Raw genomic sequence first — 18,268 nt, 5'->3', positions numbered from 1 at the left:
CACTTAGACTATGCCATTTTTGCTTCTTGTTTGTCTATCAATTTGGATCTTGGAAAGAAGTATTTCTCAGTATTTGACTCTACGGATATCTATTTTGTATTATCGGGTGACGGGGTTTACAAGCTGAAAAAAATAAAATAAATTCAAAGTCAATTTCGGAAAGTATAATACAGTCAAACCTCTCTATAAAATTAACAGTCTCGTTTGTCTCGAATATTTTTGGATGTTATAGTGAAGTGCTGTTATAGAGAATATATATTATAACATAACATGAAAATTGATTCTGGAAAAGCTTGACTTTTATAGTGAAGTGTTGTTATATAGGGATGCTGCTATAGAGATGTGTGACTGTAGTCCAAAATAACAACTATTATTAGTCTGCTAGTATTGTATGAGTCAAAATTAGATCGGAGAAATTCGGCACGCGGAGACATAAGGCTAAGGTCGGACAGGCCGTGGTCGGACAGTCATCAATTGGCCGTGGTCGGACAGTCATCAATTGGTCGAGGTCGGACACTCATCAATAAGGCTGAGGTCGGACAATCATAATTAAGGCCGAGGCCGGACACTCATCAATAAGGCCGAGGTCGGACAGTGATGAAACAACTAGTTTGCTTCGGAATACTCAAAGGGAATATTCTACTCTAAATTGTACTTTTTTCTAGGATTTTCTGTGGATACCCCCTTATAAATAGGAGGGGAGGACTTCCCAAAAAAGGGCACTCTCTCTCTCTCTCTCTCTCCCTCTCCCTTTTTCTAGAAAATATGTAAACACACCTCTCCAAAGAGATGAGAGGATATGTGATCCCATACCTTCATCAGATCCAAAAAGGGTCCTAAGGTTCTTGTATTTGTCTATCATTCATCTTTATCAAATGAAAGAAGATCTGACTCACTCAAGATATCGGGTGAATCTTTTCCTTTATTTATATTTTATTGCCACTTAATGTTACTTAATGCATCTTTTTTTTATGCTATTAAATCTGGCCAAAATTGCCATCAATATTTATACTTGGCTATGTTTTTTAATTCGTATTATTCATCTCGGATCTAGAGTTAATTACCCTTAACTAGGATTTACCCCTTCATCTTCGATTGATTTGTTCAAAAAGGTTTTAATATCTTTTGAGTCAAACAATTTGGCGCCGTCTATGAGAATTTTCTAGTTAAAATTTTAGTTTCCTCTAGATCAAGGATTACATGGTCCTTTGGTTAAAAAGTCGCGGGTTACCGTCTTAAAAGGAGACTTGCAAGAGTCTTTTGGTAAAAATCTCTCTTAAAAGAGAATAATGACTCACCATTGACCCATGGAATGTGTGCCGGGAGAATACTATATGGAGAAGATTTAGATAATTGACCAAACGAAATAATGATATATTGATGATCATTCCGAAGAATAAAGGGATAAGTTAAACAAGTCCCTCATGGTTTATAAAATATCAGACTGAAAACTGTTGAGTTTCGTCATCAACTGATGCTTCTTCCAATCAAGGAATATTTGCTTTCTATCTATCCTTTGCCGATCATTAGTAAGTCTTAAAATGTTCTAGATTCAAACATATAAAAGGTAGAATTTTGCCCATATCTCATAGAACATCAGAGCTGCCATACCAAGTTACAGTTTCTTCAACTCAATAGAAATATATGTTTTGTCTTCCCAAAAGTTGATTTGTCGGTCTATTTTAAACTTGTCCAAACTTTTGACACCTCAACTGCTACTTATTTACGGCTATTTAGCAGCAACTTCCATAAATACATGGAACTATGAATATGGATGAGAATCATTTGTTAATAACTACAACAGTCGTGGTAAATGATCATTTCCTTTCGTATTTTAAACCTTGTGGGAATTGCTCATGATAACATCTTCATTTCTCCCCTTTTCAATTATGACGGCTTACGCTCTAATCTTGCATAAGATTCTGAAAGACTTAAAGGGCATTGCCTTCTTACAGTCATAGTACTAGAAGCAGAGTTCTAATATTTACATAGAAGGACTAAACTGTACATGGCTTTGTCCTTCACTACATACCCCCCTCCAGCAATACCTTTATCCTTTTGTCATAGGCTGTTTCATGAAGAATATCTTTCATTTATTGTCATCCTAAAAGATTTTGCAGTTCAATTCTCGGCTGTGATAATGGTTTGTTATTTCTAGGGTTGGAGTGCCCCACAGAGGTTATGGAATGATTTTATTTCTTATCAACTATGTTCCTCTACTGCTTGCTGATATTGAATTAAGAATTAGATAAATCCTACAATCTACTACCGTAAGTTGCTCGCTCAAATAGGCGGCACTAGTTGTTATGAGTTGTATTAAAGGAGCTTCTAGTCAATAATGACGCAGCTACAACATCTGGTATACAGAAATATGAATTGTACTACTATTTATACCTATTTTTTAATTTGATATAGAATAACAAACTGATGAGGTTAGACATTGTCAAAAGTAAAGTTTTGATTGAATGACTGATAATACTTGGCTTCCCTGTTAACAACTATTAATATATTTCTAAAAAAAAACTACTCATGGAATACTCAGACACGTACTAGTATATATAGATTGGCTACAACAAACCAGACCCCAGGCATGAACATAATCACTAAAAAAGTCATAGGAATTATACTACCAGGAAGACCAATAGCAAATATGTGCTTCAAAGTCTACAGGTACATGAGTATGTCACAGGCCGTCTCTTTCCTCAGCGACTTCAAACTCGGCCACTACATGAAGATCCCACCTCGATCAATGTTCTTGGTTTAGTTTTTAGGAACAGTAATTTCCGGAACTATAAACATATCTTCATAGCCTCTACAACAACAAACCCAATTGTAGACATAAAACTTTACTAAAGCGGACAACCACGCCAAATTGGTAGCGGTCACTAAAAGCATAGCCAGAGAAGGGAACGTGATCAAACTAAGGTAACAAATACTTTTATTCTGTTTTAACTGACTATTTCTCCAAGTGGAATAAAAGTAGGGGCAGTCACATGGGAAACACGTCGTATTCTCCAATGCAAGCAAAGCTAAGCAAACTGGGACCCACCCAAGAAATGCAAAAGCTAAGCAAACTGGGACTCACCCAAGAAATGCAGAAGCTAAGAAAAACTGGGACTCCCGCAGGGAACACCCCTACGGCCAAGGGCCATCGCCAAAAAAGGAGAGTTCTACTTCGTTCGAACAACGACGGGTTAACATTTCGACCAGCTCGAAATAACACGCCTACGCCCAAGGGCCATCGCCAAAAAAGAAGAATTCGACCTCGCTCGAATTACAACGGGTTAACATTCGATAAGTTCGAAATAATACCCTTTAAGGCCAAGGGCCTTCGCCAAAGAAGAAGAGTTCGACCTCAATCGAACGACGATGGATTAACATTTCGATAAGTTCGAAATAACACCCTTTAAGGCCAAGGGCCTTCGCCAAAGAAGAAGAGTTCGACCTCGATCGAACGACAACTGGTTAACATTTCGAAACGTTCGAAATAACACCCTTTAAGGCCAAGGGCCTTCGCCAAAGAAGAAGAGTTTGACCTTTATGGGACGACAACGGGTTAACATTTCGATACGTTCGAAATAACACCCTTTAAAGCCAAGGGCCTTCGCCAAAGAAGAAGAGTTCGACCTTGATCGGACGACAACGGGTTAAAATTTTGATACGTTCAAAATAATACCCTTTAAGGCCAATGACCTTCGCCAAAGAAGAAGAGTTCGACCTCGATGGAACGATGACGGGTTAACGTTTCGATAAGTTCGAAATAACACCCTTTAAGGCCAAGGGCCTTCGCCAAAGAAGAAGAGTTCGACCTTGATGGGACGACAACAGGTTAACATTTCGATACGTTCAAAATAACACCCTTTAAGGCCAAGGGCCTTCGCCAAAGAAGAAGAGTTCGACCTTGATCGGATGACAACGGGTTAACATTTCGATACGTTCAAAATAACAACCTTTAAGGCCAATGACCTTCGCCAAAGAAGAAGAGTTCGACCTCGATGGAACGATGACGAGTTAACGTTTCGATAAGTTCGAAATAACACCCTTTAAGGCCAAGGGCCTTTGCCAAAGAAGAAGAGTTCGACCTTGATCAAACGACAACGGGTTAACATTTCGATAAGTTCGAAATAACACCCTTTAAGGCCAAGGGTCTTCGCCAAAGAAGAAGAGTACGACCTTAATCGGACGACAACGGGTTAACATTTTGATACGTTCGAAATAACACCCTTTAAGGCCAAGGGCCTTCACCAAAGAAGAAGAGTTCGACCTCGATCAAACGACGACAGGTTAACGTTTTGATAAGTTCGAAATAACACCCTTTTAGGCCAAGGGCCTTCGCCAAAGAAAAAGAGTACGACCTTGATCAAACAACAACGGGTTAACATTTTGATAAGTTCGAAATAACACCTTTTAAGGCCAAGGGCCTTCGCCAAAGAAGAAGAGTTCGACCTTTATAGAACGACGACGGGTTAATATTTCGATAAGTTCGAAATAACACCCTTTAAGGCCAAGGGCCTTCGCCAAAGAAGAAGAGTTCGACCTTGATCGGACGACGACGGGTTAACATTTTGATAAGTTGGAAATAACACCCTTTAAGGCCAAGGGACTTTGCCAAAGAAGAAGAGTTCGACCTCGAACGAACGACGACGAGTTAACATTTCGATAAGTTCGAAATAACACCCTTTAAGGCCAAGGGCCTTCGCCAAAGAAGAAGAGTTCGACCTTGATCGAACGACGATGGGTTAATTGTTCGATAAGTTCGAAATAACACCCTTTAAGACCAAGGGCCGTCGCCAAAAAAGAAAAGTTCAACCTTGATCGAACGACGACGGGTCAATATTTCGATAAGTTTGAAATAACACCCTTTAAGTCCAAGGGCCTTCTCCAAAAAGAAAAGTTCGACCTCGATCGAACGACGACAGGTTAATATTTCGATAAGTTTGAAATAACACCCTTTAAGGCCAAGAGCCTTCGCCAAAGAAGAAGAGTTCGACCTCGATCGAACGATGATGGGTTAACGTTTTGATAGGTTCGAAATAACACCCTTTAAGGCCAAGGGCCTTCGCCAAAAAAGAAGAGTTCGACCTTGATCAAACGACGACAGGTTAACATTTCGATAAGTTCGAAATAACACCCTTTAAGGCCAAGGGCCTTCGCCAAAGAAGAAGAGTTCGACCTCGATCGAACGACAATGGGTTAATATTTTTGTAAGTTCGAAATAACACCCTTTAAGGCCAAGGGCCTTCTCCAAAGAAGAAGAGTTCGACCTTGATCGGATGACGACGGGTTAACATTTCGATAAGTTGGAAATAACACCCTTTAAGGCCAAGGGCCTTCGCCAAAGAAGAAGAGTTCGACCTCGATCGAACGACGACGGGTTAGCATTTCAATAAGTTCGAAATAACACCCTTTAAGGCCAAGGGCCATCGCCAAAGAGAAGAGTTCGACCTCGATCGAACGACGACGGGTTAATATTTCGATAAGTTCGAAATAACACCCTTTAAGGCCAAGGGCCTTCGCCAAAAAGAAAAGTTCGACCTTGATCGAACGACGACGGGTCAATATTTTGATAAGTTTGAAATAACACCCTTTAAGGCCAAGGGCCTTCGCCAAAAAGAAAAGTTCGACTTTGATCGAACGACGACGGGTTAACATTTCGATAAATTCGAAATAACACCCTTTAAGACCAAGGGCCTTCGCCAAAAGAAAGAGTTCGACCTTGATCGAACGACGACATGTTACTATTTCGATACGTTCGAAATAACACCCTTTAAGGCCAAAGACCTTCGCTAAAAAGAAGAGTTCGACCTCGATCGAACGATGACGGGTCAATATTTCGACAAGATCGAAATAATACCCTCTAAAGCCATGGGCCCTCGCCAAAAAGAAGAGTCCGACATCGATCGGACAAAAACGGGTTGATATCCATATAAAAGTTTGAAACCGCACTATCGGGGCTACGGCCCATTGCCTAAGAGAATTTGAAGTGTTCCTAAGGCCAAGTGCCGTCTGAAAATATAAAGGGAAAGAAAGACAGGGACTCGCAATGCGGGAATCTACCTCTCACCAAAGTCGCGAAAAGCAAAAACATAGAAAAGCACAAGGCGAATAACAACGAAAAATTCTTCTTTATACTAAGTCACTGCGCAAATAGTCGCAGATTACATATGACCTGGATTAATAGTCAACATCACCACCATCGATCTTTTCACTCGGCGTCACCATCGCCACCCTCTTCATTACCATCTCTAAGCAATTCTCCCTCGGCATCGGCACCCTCATCCGCGATCCATACTAGTCGACCTCCCCATCTGAATTTCTCGAGCTATGATTAATGAAGTCCGCTCACCGAGCTCGACCAAGAGACGACCTCGATAAGCGGAGGGACTAACTGTATGGGTCAAAATTAGATCGGAGAAATTCGGCACACGGAGACATAAGGCCGAGGTCGGACAGGCCGTGGTCGGACAATCATTAATTAGCCGTGGTCGGACAGTCATCAATTGGCCGTGGTCGGACAGTCATCAATTGGCCGAGGTCGGACATTCATCAATAAGGCCAAGGTCGGACAATCATAATTAAAGCTGAGGTCGGATAGGCCGAGGTCGGACACTCATCAATAAGGCCGAGGTCGGGCAGTGATGAAACAACTAGTTTGCTTCAGAATACTCAAAAGGAATATTCTACCGAATATTCCCTCTAAATTGTACCTTTTTCTAGGATTTTCTATGGATACCCCCTTATAAATAGGAGGGGAGGACTTCCCCAAAAAGGGGTCTCTCTCTCTCTCTCTCTCTCTCTCTCTCTCTCCCTCTCCCTTTTTCTAGAAAATATGTAAACACACCTCTCCAAATAGATGAGAGGATATGTGATCCCATACCTTCATCAGATCCAAAAAGGGTCCTAAGGTTCTTGTATTTGTCTATCATTCATCTTTATCAAATGAAAGAAAATCTGACTCACTCAAGATATCGGGTGAATCTTTTCCTTTATTTATATTTTATTGCCACTTAATGTTACTTAATGCATCTTTCTTTATGCTATTAAATCTGGTCATAATAGCCGTCAACATTTATACTCGGCTATATTTTTTAATTCGTATTATTCATCTCGGATCTAGAGTTAATTACCCTTATCTAGGATTTACCCCTTCATCTTCGATTGATTTGTTTAAAAAGGTTTTAATATATTTTGAGTCAAACTAGTGTATTTGTTTTACTTGCCACTTGCCCATGTAACCCTTGTACTTTAGGAAATTGTTCATTGTGGCAGGGCATTTTTGTCTTTTTTCCTTTTACGGTAGAAGTATTTGTAAACATCGAATGCTATTTTAGATAATATCGCATAATTGTCTGTTTCAATAACTTTTTCCACGTATACAACTCATATTTATCTTTTTATTTCCTTTCGCACGAAAATTGTTTGTTATTCCTAAAAATCAGATTTGGATAGTGGTGACACTCAGTTTACCCCTCAGCCTAAGTATTTTTGAGTAAAAAAAAAAAAAAATCCAAAGAATTTCTTTTGGTGCTTAAAATCCTCAAGTGACTCTATTCTACTTTTTCATCATTGGGTTCAACTAATTCGGATTCGCACCGGGAAGTCCCACATTGAAGATAAAGCGCTTCCTGATAAAGGCGATTTCATACTCAGGGGCTCAAACTCGAGACCTCTGGTTAAAGATGAAAGTGTATTTACCGATTTAACATAACCCTTGTTGGTGTGTGTCGTTAATTCTTATATTTACCATTTGTTTTGAATTAAAATACCAGATATTTCACTTGTGTCTCTAATTCATTTTTTTTTTTTTTTTGCAATCTTAAATTTTACTAAATTTCGGAGAATCGCCAACATTTAGTAGATCACTTATTCACTTAAGGTAGCTTGCTCACTGGAAAATCAATTTATTATCAAACTTATAGTCGTTTTGGCCAAGCTTATTTTTGACAAAAAGTGCTTTTTTGGCTAAAAATATTTTTAGCCAAAAATTGAGGTGTTTGACCAAGCTTTTAGAAGGAAAAAAAGTGCTTTTGAGGAGAAACAAAAACAGTTTTGGAGAAGCAGAAAAAAGTAGCTTCTCTCCAAAAACACTTTTTTGAGAAGCACTTTTGAGAAAAATACACTTAGGAGTAATTTTTTAAAACTTGGACAAACACTAATTGCTGCTCAGAAGTGCTTTTTAAACTAATTAGCCAAACACAAACTGCTTCTCACCAAAAGCACTTTTGAGAAGAACACTTTTAAAAAAAAAATACTTTTCAAAATAAGCTGATATTTACAGCTTGGCCAAAAGGGCTATTATAGTTCCTCCCTTCTAAATAAAGTTTCCGTTGTATCTATCTATAAAATCATTAATAGTATTTATTTAAGGACCAAAATTAGAGAGTAGAGTATAAAAGCAATTTAAGAGTTTAAATTCACAATGAGTGCCCAAAAGAAATATTGACCGCGCCTCCCTCCCCACTCCACCCCCTCTCTTCTCAGACGACCCTATTTCACCAAACCTTCCATTTCTTTTTTCAAGACAAGATAAAAACAGCTTTCACAAGTTTTGTAAAATAACGGTCATATTGCTGACCCGCAGCTGACACACTCTCACAACGGCTATTTTTACCTTTCAAAATTTCTAATCCCATTACTGTACAATAGTAATCCTTTCTTGCGATTTGTACACAACCTCTCAAATATATTTTGAGAACGTTTATGTTAGAATTTTGGCGGATTGTTCATTTACTGCTTATTTGCATACTCGTCTAATTGTTTATAGGGAGGGCTATATGCTAAACTTAGGTGATGCACCTAGTTTACAATTAAATCTTCCTTGAATATATAGGGAATTGCATCAAGAATTAATCAAAGAATGTAGTTAAGTCTAAATTGTCAAATTGAATGGGAATTTTAGAGCCTCAACTTAACTAAAGAATTAATTCCTTTAATAATTCACCTAACTGTTATTTGTTGTGCTAAGTCTATTTGCTATGCAAACACTTAGGAATATTACACCTAATCAAAATGCCTACTTGTTGTATTTGCGTGTATAATGTTTAGTTGCTGCAGATATTATTCAAATTTCAAACCAACAAAAAAGAAATGCCGACTTGAGTGTACTATATATGTTTAGTTGCTACACATATTATTTAGGGGATTAAAAAGACTTGTTTGCTTACTTGCATTTTCATATATACTTAACTAATAAAGTATCTCAATCAAATCCTTCACTTTAAACACTTGTACAAGCCTTAATTAAAAAAATTATATGTCCATAAGGGAAACGGGTTTATGCAAATCACAGGTGACTCACACAACAATAACAACCCAATATAATCTCACAAGTAGAGTTTGAGGAAGGTAGTGTGTACACAGACCTTACCCTCACCTTGAAGTAGAGAGACTACTTCCGATAAACTCTCGGTTCAGATGTGCCTCACATGTTTTCCATTATTCACTTGAATATGTAGTAACTTGTTAGGTGACTGCTTCTTAAATATTGAAATCATAAATATGTTGCATTTTTACTTAATAATAGGGTGCAACACGTAGAATTTAAAAGTTTCTTTTAATAAATCTTAAGTGGAGAACTTCTTTTTAATAATGAAGAAGTTGAGAAATGTCACAAAAATTATTAAAAAAATACTCAAAAATATTACTTAGTAATTTAAAATTAGCACAAAAGATAAATTTTCAAATTCGTAATCTCTACGAGTTGCATGACCAAAATAATAAAAATACAAAAGCTTATTAGAGTAATAGAGCCTATTATAACCCCCAAGAATTAAATATAGAATGGAGAGAATAAATTAAACAAAGCCTCAATATATAAATATTGAGGTTTTGTTTAATAGAAAAACCTTAATAAAAACCCTTAATATTGTTTAATAAAATACCTTAAATGACTTAAGATAATCGAAAGTATATTTTTCAAAATTATAGCATTTCAATTCAACATTACTAATGTTAAATTTAACTCTTTGGTACTCTGAACCGCACCATTATCTTTTTGGGGGAACTGGAGTAGATGAGTTATTCTAATTTGGATGATTGTGGTTAAAAAAATAAACTTTGTGAAATTAAATAGACTATTGAAATTGAAAATAAAAGCACAAAACCGCGGACCAAATCTGTTTTACTCCAACTATGGGTTGTAAATTTCAAATTATCGAAAAAAGTACTGGCAATAAAGCAAGTTAATGGGAGCACCTAGTGTCACAGTATCAGTGACAGGGGCAGGGATAGAGCGCAGTTCCTCTTAATTCTTCAAAAATCAAAAAATGAAATAAAGCGGGAACCATCCTTACATCTCTCTCTCCCTCTGAAAAAATTCTACTTTCTCTACGCTTTCTACATTATCTGCACCAGATTAGAATCCGCTGCAATTCTGCAAATCTCCTCGGCTCCTTCTTTTGGTGTTTCTTCTCTTCTCTGCAACACAACAGAGCCATGGCGAGAACAAAACACCTAGCCCTACGCAAACAAAGTCGCCCACCAAGTCGCCCCACAGCCACACGTTCTGGTTAGTGAAATTACTTAACATCACGTCTCCCTGAATTTTTAATCGGTTAGTGCGGATATATATTTTTTGACAGTAGGTTCAGATTTAGTTAAATATATATATATATATATATATATATATATATTTGTCAATATTAAATTCAACTATATATACAGCTATAATGTGAGCGTCTGTTGCCTTTTATGTCTGTGAATGTCTACATAAGCATATATAGTTCGTTTTAGTTTTCGAGATTAACTTTTGTTGAGTTAATAGTTTTTTTAACCCTAATTTTGGTGATGTTATGCTTGAAATTTCAGCTGCAGCTGCAGCTTCATCTTCAGCGCCTCAATCGGTATGCTAATAACTCTGATTTCTGTGTGGTGTCGCAAATTTGAAATTATTATGGTTATTTATTTGCTTTTTGTTTGGGTTGAATCAGACGCCTACAAGAACAAGTCAGAGGACTGCACCTTCAAGTGAGTGTATATACTTGTAAAATTAATGTGCATTTCTTTACTTCTAAATGATGTTACTAAATGATGGGAGAATATTTGTTTGTTTTCAGCTCCGGGGCGGACACAAAAGAAGAAGACTCGTTACAGGCCAGGGACAGTAGCGCTTCGAGAAATTAGGCGCTTTCAGAAGACATGGAATCTTCTCATTCCAGCTGCTCCTTTCATCAGACTTGTAAGTTTTCATTGCTGTCTCTAAGCGCCACCGTCCACATGATTATTTGAGCTTATCAGCCACATGATTAGATGAAATAAGGGAAACTCCAAATCAATCATAGTTCGATTTTGTGCTTCGTTACTGTGTGATTTGGCTAACATGGGAGAATGAAGCTTAAAGCCAAAGCTGAATAATTGTGGTCTTCTTATTTGATATAGATAACAATGAGAGGGCTATCAGAGCTATGCCTTAATTGAGTGGACAATAGGTGAATTTCTGCACTAGCGAAGAAGCGACTGTTAAGAGTTTCACGGGACATTAGTTAATTTATGAGTATCAGTGAGTGAGACTAAATTGAAAATAATATAAAATAAAATAGTGAAGGGAAAAAAAAAATACTACAGAACGGAGAGAGTAAGTCCATTGAAAGAGGGAAAACAATCTGCATCGATAGCAAGCCGAAATTGACATGCTACTCCATAACTCATTTTCTCATTTTCCTTTGGACTGCATTAAGATGCACATTCACCTATTTTCTAGGATTTGCTTTCAAAATTGAGAATTTTGCTGATGTTAACAAGCAGAAGGAAGACGAATTTATTCTTTTCTTTGAGTTTATCGTTTCTCTCTATTTTGTTTAAGGTCAGGGTTAGCTGGGCTCAATTTCCATATCAATTTAACCAGTATTGGTATTATGCACTATAGTCCAAAGGAAGGTTATTTGTTGTAACGCACAAGTTCTCCCTTTCTATTTTGATTTCGGTTTGGGATTGGAGAGGCAGACCATTTATGATTAGCCTGACTTACAAAAGCGAAAACCAGTTATCCCTATTCAATTAGAGGGGAGTTGCTTATGTAAGAGATTTTCTGACTTCAGATTTTAAGAAGGTCTTCTGCGCTCTACATTTCAAGGAGCCCCTTGGACTCAGTTCATGGTTCTGGCAGAAAATGTGGACTAAGGAGTGCATGCTAAAAATCTACATTCTGATCATCTATTGCTGACTTTCTTCTGGATGTAAATGTGTTGTAGAACTGTTATCTTGATACCCTTGATGATAAATGGTTTAACTTATCCAAATAGTTACACATTTAAATCTTTGCATTTATTAATTTTTCACCAAAGCTAATTGTTTTTTTCCCCTCTTTCTTGTCTGGGGCAGGTTAAAGAAATAAGTTACTTTTTTGCACCAGAGGTAACTCGCTGGCAAGCTGAGGCTTTAATAGCTCTTCAGGAGGTACTACAACTTCTAAGAATAATAAATGGATCTGTTAGCTGCTATTTGGATCATTGCATTTAAGTTATTTGTAAGAACCATGTATCCATGAAGAGGACAGGAAAAGAGATTCATGAATATACTCGCCCTCATAAATCATCTAGTAGTTTTATATCAACAACATATTTAGTTTGGAATAGTCTCTGCTCCATATACCAATTAAAAATATTTTAATGCATTTTATAAAAATTCTACTCTTAATTCAGAATGTGCTTAATAATCTCCTTTAAAAGAATTCTTCAAATTCTAGAAAGTTACAACATCAGTTCCTCAACAAAATAATGCATGTGCAATTGTGTGGTCAGGTAGTGACTGAGTTATGAGAAGGGCCAATCCATTATCAAAGTGATATTCTTCTTTTTGTTAGCACTTTAGCGTACAGCAATTGGTAGGCAACCAAAGATGGCAAGGCCTACTAGTTAGCTAAGGAGGTTGGAGTTTCTGGAATATTATTGTACTTAGAGATTTCTAGCACATACTTTTGCGCCATGAAGGTTTTTCTACTTTGATTATGGTTGTGTATTTTCCCTTTATGAATCCTGCTCAACTAAGTCACTTTTTCTTGACAAACTGCAAAATACTATTAAGGTGTATTAATCAGGCAAGTTGAAAATAAACACTATATATCTGTTGGGTTTAGCTTAGCTAAGCTAATGTCCTGAATGGTACAATCCACAAATAAAGTTGCTACTTGACTTATTTGACTTCTTATGTGAAAATGTTCTCTACTCGAGAGGGCATATATTAGTTCTAAGTCTCATTGATTTCTATTAGCTTTTGTTTTGTTGTCATGAATTTCGGTAGTTATATATGCATCAATATACGACTGATCTTGCAGTGACAACATGGTACCTTCTCCTTCCATGAAGCTAGTCAAGTATGACACAGGGTGTCGCTAGTGTGGAATACCTTATTTTCTAAGTTTCCCAGCAAAGAATGAGGCATTGGGGAGAGAAAGGGCTTTCTTAGTGGTTATGCCCTTTGGCTTCCTTTAATATGCCCTTGAATTCTTTCTGCTATAACCAAAAGTCCTATGTGCTCTATCCCTTTCTGACTGCATGTATCTATAAGTGTAATTGCTATTAATGCATGGATGTAATTTCTCCATTTTAGACAATGACATTCTGATGTCCAGTAGAAACGGGTGGACTAAAAGGATTTTGCGTGCTGTGATTATTAATGAAAGCAGTTAGAATTGGACATCAACATAGTAAGTCCTTTAAGGCGGTAGGGCACTGTGTATAACATGTGAGAAAAAGGACACAGCCGTCGCTTGTTGTGGTAGCCTAAGCATCTGTCTTAGCACATCTCTCTGCTAGCATACACTTGGGCTTTCCTATGAGATTTTGTTTGAATCTGAAGAGCATCAATGATCTTATGACTTCAAGTACTTTATAGGACCCTAGCAATGTTTCTGAAATCCATTGTCCTCTCCTCTCAAAAGCAGTGGTCGAAAAACAGAGAGATATCATAGAGGAACAGTCAGCAGCAGAAACATGAAGTGTCTATTCAATGTCTAAATTTGTATATTTAGTGTTGATATGAACTATTATTCATCTTGCAAGCTGTAGCCATCTGGTGTAAAGTTTAGTGTGAAAGAGTCTATCCCATTCTTCACGCAACTCCCCTCAAGTCGGAGCATTGCAATCATGTTCAAACACTGCCTATTCTGTCAGGCAATTTATCTTTACTTGCGTGGACAGTGTAGTAATAGTCGTATGATCCTTGGAAAGCATACCTTTCTGTGGATTTTTTCATTATTTAATCATCATTAAAATTGCCAAATGTAGATGTGTGTACAAAGTAAGAAAGTCTATGAATGCATAGATTCTTATCCAGTCAACATTATGCTTTTCAGCCTTCGCTTGTAAAAGTACCTTTTTATGCTAAAATATAGTTTTTTTGCTTCCTGTAATATATGTCAAAATGAATACTCTTTCTTAAACACTATCAGTCAGAGTGATATAGTTTTCTTTGATGGTTATTCTGCAGGCTGCAGAAGATTTTTTAGTTCATCTGTTTGATGATTCAATGCTATGTGCTATTCATGCGAAGCGTGTTACACTTAGTAAGTTTTTCTGTTTCACCTCTTCCTTTTCTTTTTTTTGTTTTTTTTATAGTGATATTTTTCCTTCTCTCCTTGACCTTCCTCTACACCCCCTACTCATTTCCTTGTCGCTCTGGGGAATGGGCTGGCTAGGGCTGGTGCATCCAAAAACCTGTGTTTTAGGTTTCATAGACCTTGTCAAACTCCTGGTCAGCAAATTTTGTTACTCTGTTAGTTTTGGTTTCATAATAGAGATTGTAACAAACCATCAATGTGCATATTTTTTGTGTCCTAATTTTGTTCAGTCCAGTTCACATTGCTAAAAACGCAAAGTGAAATGAGGCTATCTCTTCTATTGCTTCTTTCTATTCCATAGGGATTCTTCCATCAGATCAGGTACACCCTATTTGGATACCGGAAAAGTCTGGGGTGTTTACTGCAGTGAAAAGATACTCCAATGATCTTTTAAATTAGTACTGGAAACAGAGGGGAGCAGTATGGCCTTAGGGGTTGTTTGGTTACAAGGATAAGGGATAAGATCTTTCAAACTGCCTACAGTATCAGGTACATCCTATTTGGATACCGGAAAAATCGGGGGTGTTTACTGCAGTGAAAAGAACTCCAATGATCTTTTAAATTAGTACTGGAAACAGAGGTGAGCAGTATGGCCTTAGGGGTTGTTTGGTTACAAGGATAAGGGATAAGATCTTTCAAACTGCCTGCAGTATCAGGTACGCCCTATTTGGATACCGGAAAAATCGGGGGTGTTTACTGCAGTGAAAAGATAGTCCAATGATCTTTTAAATTAGTACTGGAAACAGAGGTGAGCAGTATGGCCTTAGAGGTCGTTTGGTTTCAAGGATAAGGGAAAAGATCTTTTAAACTGCCTAGAGTATTGTTTGCTTGGTATTCGCTTGTTATATGATGTGCAATTTATATTTTTTCGTCTTTCTTGATGCTCAGTGAAAAAGGATTTTGAGCTGGCTCGACGACTTGGAGGAAAAGCACGACCTTGGTGAAGACCAGATTACCATCCTACCCCAACTAGATAATTGCACAGCTTCAGTTCAAAGAATCAGCCTCCACCTGGAGTCTACAAAGTTTAACCATTAGTACTTACAGATTGTTTCTATTTTAACCATTACCTCCTGTAATAGAATGGGTTATTTATGGTACATGATCTTCAACTTTCCATACTGTAGTATCAATTCTTACAACCACACTTTGACTTAGTTGGACGCTATGCCATGTGATTATAGTGGACGAGTTACCTATATGTCATGCAGAAAGTAGTCTATGTTTTAGGCTGCAGAGATACATCCTTTTGCCTTACCAGTTGTCTCGTCTCAATTCTCTTTCTTTCTTTTGTTCCTTGTTAGAAGGTAACTTGTGCTGAAGGAATGACAAGAACAAGGGAACAATTCAGGTCTTTACAGGGGATCCATTTTCGTTGTTGTCGCCTTTGTTGAATTGGATATTGATGAAGATGGCATTTGAAAGTGGGTGGGTGTTTTGCATTTTTATACTAAAACTGTGTTTCTTGCAAATTTACACCCTTCACGACTCGTTTTGGAATGACCTTGGAGCATCATATTGGAATTATAACCAGTTTTTGTATTTGGCGCAAGTATAGTTGGGGGTGCTTTCTGGCATATGTTCTTTTTGTAGCTATCAGGAATTGGGTGTGCGTTGGTCCTCACAATCAAGTTCTTCTCAAGACTCATAATAATTAACGAAGATCTCGTTTGCTCAGGGAGGACTTGATTTAATCTGGCACTCCTCATTTTGGAAATAAAAGAGGCCTGATTACGCTGTGCCTTAAACACAATGGGATAAACCTGACAAAAACTTCAATTCTCCTTCGCTTATTAAGTGAAAAATAGTCGTGGGTCTTAAATAAGCGACATGACTGATTCTACGAAGCTTTATTTTTCTAGTAGTCGGCCCCGTAATGCTTCCCTTCATTTGCTTGCCTCGTTTCAGCTTAGAATGCCTAATGTAGAGACAATGACGTAACAGTTGTCAGGAGATAAAATTGGCGGAAAGATTATGTAAAACCTCATTATCCTTTCAATTTAATAATCCATTGGCAAGAGTTTGTGCGCCATATAAATAAAAACTATGAAAGAGCCTTGTCTAAAAATGTAATAAAAGAAGGAATGACAACTGCAAGTCAAAGGGAACGTGTAGTTTGTTTAGTTAGGACCAGCCGTTGTTTCATGATAACAAATGCAGACAAATCTGTCGAACCATTCAGGACAACTATAAAAAAACAGAAGCTGTCCTAACTTATTTCACAACAAACTCTCTGTTATTCCTCTTTTCTTGATCCTCATTATTCTTATCTTTTATTTCTCAACTTTTGTACCTAAATGGATCAAAATCTCCATCATCAGCCCAAGCTCATGCACCACCGCTGTTGCAGCCATGAAGGTACAACCCTTTGCCGAGGTTCAGTTTCTTTCTTTGTTCATGTTATAAGGGGACTTTACCTTTTTTTTCATTTTTACTATTTATTTTTTTTGTTTTTGTTTTGGAAACAGAGGTTAATAGTATGGAGTGGGAGTTCATCAGCATGAGCAAGCAAGAAGAAGATCTTATTTACAGAATGCATAAGCTTGTTGGAGACAGGTAAAGGTTGATAACTAGATTTGCAAAGCTTTTACCAGTAGTTTCATATATCTCATTAAACTTGGAAAACACTGTCATAAGCAGGTGCAGATGTAGTATTTGGTTATATTAATAGGTGATGCTATACTAACTGAAACTTGTTGTTCTCGGCTTTGAACTATATATATGGTTGAGCAATTTTTAAAATAAATCTACACTAAGTTCGCACTCAGACACAAGACCGTACTGGATATAATCAGGAGCAAACGTAGCGCATGATACTTTGCTAGCTCCTGCTAAGTGGAATACGTAGGATTTTGCATAAAGGGTGTCATAATTTGAAGAAATGACAAAAGAATAAATCACCATAATAACAAACAATGTCATTTTCTACACGTATCCCAAATATTTCAATTTTTCTTATAAATATCTAGTGAAAAATTTCGACCAAGTGGTGTCCCGTGACACTGCATGATATATACGGTGCTGTACTCTTCTTAATGTTTTGAATTCTCGTGTGTGTTCATAAAAATAACTTTGGTTGTGAAGGTGGGGACTGATAGCAGGGAGAATACCAGGGAGAACAGCAGAAGAAATAGAAAGGTTTTGGATAATGAAACACAGTGATGGCTTTGCAAACAAGAGACGACAATTAAGAAAAGTATAGCTACTATATATATGATCTCTTCTAAAAGCTTTTGAAGAAAGCAGTTTCTCTTTTTCTCTTTTCCATTTTGTTTGGGGAATCCTGGGGACCCTACTCTCGGTTTTATTATTTCATTCTTCCTTTTTATTGTACTTCCACTCATGGATTTCTATTTTATGCCTTTCTAATATCTTTTGGTCGTGCTTCTAGTTTGGTTGTTATGTCCAGTATATGTAAACTAGCTATAGGTGGCAATACTATTATTGTGGGGGCTTAGCCAAATATGTATCCAGAATATTAACTAATCATGCAAAATATTATTATTATATCCACTAATATTTTAATTTGTGGCGGTAGGTGCAATTAACAAATGCTCTTTTTCAAAGAAAAATATCAAGGATCTATTGATAAGGTTTGTCTTGGTTTCCCATTCGATGTCTGATATTCGTTTTAGGATCCGGATTAATTCGAATTCACGCCTCCATATAAGATTAATTAAAGGAAAAAGTGCTCCATATTATGATTTTTTTTAT

The 18,268-nt window shown here is 37.2% G+C and overlaps 2 protein-coding genes across 2 annotated transcripts; both read left to right on the top strand.

The window, feature by feature from the left end:
* The first annotated feature begins 10,215 nt into the window (after positions 1-10,215).
* Positions 10,216-15,811, top strand: LOC107820358 (histone H3-like centromeric protein CENH3). The gene is made up of 7 exons (XM_016646622.2): positions 10,216-10,507; positions 10,807-10,841; positions 10,929-10,965; positions 11,055-11,176; positions 12,319-12,393; positions 14,425-14,500; positions 15,443-15,811. Exons 1-7 carry the CDS (start codon positions 10,435-10,437, stop codon positions 15,496-15,498), a joined length of 474 nt encoding a protein of 157 aa, XP_016502108.1. The 5' UTR covers positions 10,216-10,434; the 3' UTR covers positions 15,499-15,811.
* A 121-nt stretch (positions 15,812-15,932) lies between these two features.
* LOC107820360 (MYB-like transcription factor ETC3) lies at positions 15,933-18,061 on the top strand. Its single transcript, XM_016646624.2, has 3 exons — positions 15,933-16,912; positions 17,023-17,110; positions 17,639-18,061. Exons 1-3 carry the CDS (start codon positions 16,852-16,854, stop codon positions 17,754-17,756), a joined length of 267 nt encoding a protein of 88 aa, XP_016502110.1. The 5' UTR covers positions 15,933-16,851; the 3' UTR covers positions 17,757-18,061.
* Positions 18,062-18,268: the final 207 nt, after the last annotated feature.

Source organism: Nicotiana tabacum, chromosome 7 (genome assembly GCF_000715075.1).
Source record: "Nicotiana tabacum cultivar K326 chromosome 7, ASM71507v2, whole genome shotgun sequence".
NCBI lineage: Eukaryota > Viridiplantae > Streptophyta > Magnoliopsida > Solanales > Solanaceae > Nicotiana > Nicotiana tabacum.
This window is presented reverse-complemented; position numbering and strand designations above follow the sequence as displayed.

Coding starts and splice junctions, on each gene's coding strand:
- LOC107820358 (XM_016646622.2), top strand. CDS start 10,435: ATGGCGAGAACAAAACACCTAGCCCTACGCAAACAAAGTCGCCCACCA. Junction 10,508..10,806: donor CCCCACAGCCACACGTTCTG/GTTAGTGAAATT, acceptor TTGAAATTTCAG/CTGCAGCTGCAGCTTCATCT. Junction 10,966..11,054: donor TCAGAGGACTGCACCTTCAA/GTGAGTGTATAT, acceptor GTTTGTTTTCAG/CTCCGGGGCGGACACAAAAG.
- LOC107820360 (XM_016646624.2), top strand. CDS start 16,852: ATGGATCAAAATCTCCATCATCAGCCCAAGCTCATGCACCACCGCTGT. Junction 16,913..17,022: donor CCGCTGTTGCAGCCATGAAG/GTACAACCCTTT, acceptor TTTTGGAAACAG/AGGTTAATAGTATGGAGTGG. Junction 17,111..17,638: donor CATAAGCTTGTTGGAGACAG/GTAAAGGTTGAT, acceptor TTGGTTGTGAAG/GTGGGGACTGATAGCAGGGA.